Below are 1,407 nucleotides of genomic sequence, written 5' to 3' on the forward strand. Positions count from 1 at the left end.
AGACACCTATAGGCTGTATTGTGCAGGGGCTCATTCCTCTCTTAGCTCCAGACACATCTGGCTGCAGAGCTTTGGCTTGGGCGAGTGTCCTCTCTATCTGGATGCAGCAGAAAGCAGCGATAAATTAATGAGCGGCGAGATTAATTAGTGATGAGCCACCCTCGGCCGGCTTGTTCCTTCCTGATAAAGCAGAATTTATATTTGCTCTTCCGCCCACAGGGGATTCGCAGGATGAAGACGAGGAGGAAGGGGGAGAATCTGAAGCCCACAAGAAAAAGATCCAGAAGAAGAAGGGGCCACAGCGCCTCTCGCAGGCCGACTTAAAGGAACTAGCCAAAGGGGAAGAAGATATTGTACAGGATCTTGAATTCTCAGACGATGAGTAAACACACGCTGAGTGTACCAGTAACTCTTCATATGCTGGACCCACTCACTGCGTTCTGGCTTCTGCGAGTGTCTCCGTTTTTTTTACCATACGCAATGCCAGCTTTTTTTTTTTTAACTGCTGCGCCTGTAGGTGTATAATTGGGACCTTGGCAGAGAGAACCATCACAGTCCTAAAAACATTCAGGAAACCTATAGCACCCTTACATATTACCATCCTAATGCGCCCCCCACCCAGAGAACAGATACAATGATGGAGTGTTAGGGAGCGCGGAGAGGAGCGCGGTGATTAATATTTCAGCGCCTGGGGGCTGCGCACAATGCGGTTACGCTACTCTGGGAATATATGATTCTGTTACCAGGATTTGGGGCCAGCTGTGTATTCCTTCAGTAAGTAAGACGTCCCGGGGACGCCACATGTCAGTCACCTGCTGAATAATGAATTAACGCTTTGATTGCTGGCACATATTATTATCAGCGGAAAACATCATACATTCTCTCATACGAGGGCTCTGCTGGTATCTTGCAGGAGATATGATCCTGCGGACTGTATCTGGTGTTGTAAGAACGTGGATGTAACATTGTGTACAGAACTTGTTGTTAAGATTAGATTTCCTTTTTTAATATAAAACCCACAAGTTCCGCCTCTGTGTATTTTGTCAAATCTTTATTTAGCTTGAAACAAGTTTTATTAGGGTAACAAAAGGTGACACCCAAAATTCCCAAATGTGGGTTGATGAAGAAAAACGGAAACATTGTGCCAGATACATCGAGACATGGAAAAAAGAGGAAATATACATATAAAACACAGCATAAAATACAAATCATCACGCTTTAAAGAACTCCTCCATCTCGTCCTCCTTTACAGCATCAGGGTGACCACAGCCTTGACCTGTTCTATATGAGAATACAGGATATTTATGTACCTGGTTCCAGCTCCTTGGGCTTTTATTTGCTAAGAGTAAGACGCTAGAAGTCGTCCTAACCGGACATGAGAAGACCTTGGTAAAGATGATTTCCCTT

General features: G+C 44.8%; 1 protein-coding gene across 1 annotated transcript in view; it reads left to right on the plus strand.

The window, feature by feature from the left end:
- NOC2L (NOC2 like nucleolar associated transcriptional repressor) overlaps positions 1-892 on the plus strand; it is a 62,139-nt gene extending 61,247 nt beyond the window's left edge. Inside the window, exon 19 of the mRNA XM_072155911.1 lies at positions 220-892. Coding sequence (XP_072012012.1) covers positions 220-386 — 167 coding nt within the window. The 3' untranslated portion in view covers positions 387-892. The remainder of the gene's footprint in view (positions 1-219) is intronic.
- The last annotated feature ends 515 nt before the right edge of the window (positions 893-1,407 follow it).

The sequence above is a fragment of the Engystomops pustulosus genome, chromosome 6 (genome assembly GCF_040894005.1).
Source record: "Engystomops pustulosus chromosome 6, aEngPut4.maternal, whole genome shotgun sequence".
NCBI classification, from domain to species: domain Eukaryota; kingdom Metazoa; phylum Chordata; class Amphibia; order Anura; family Leptodactylidae; genus Engystomops; species Engystomops pustulosus.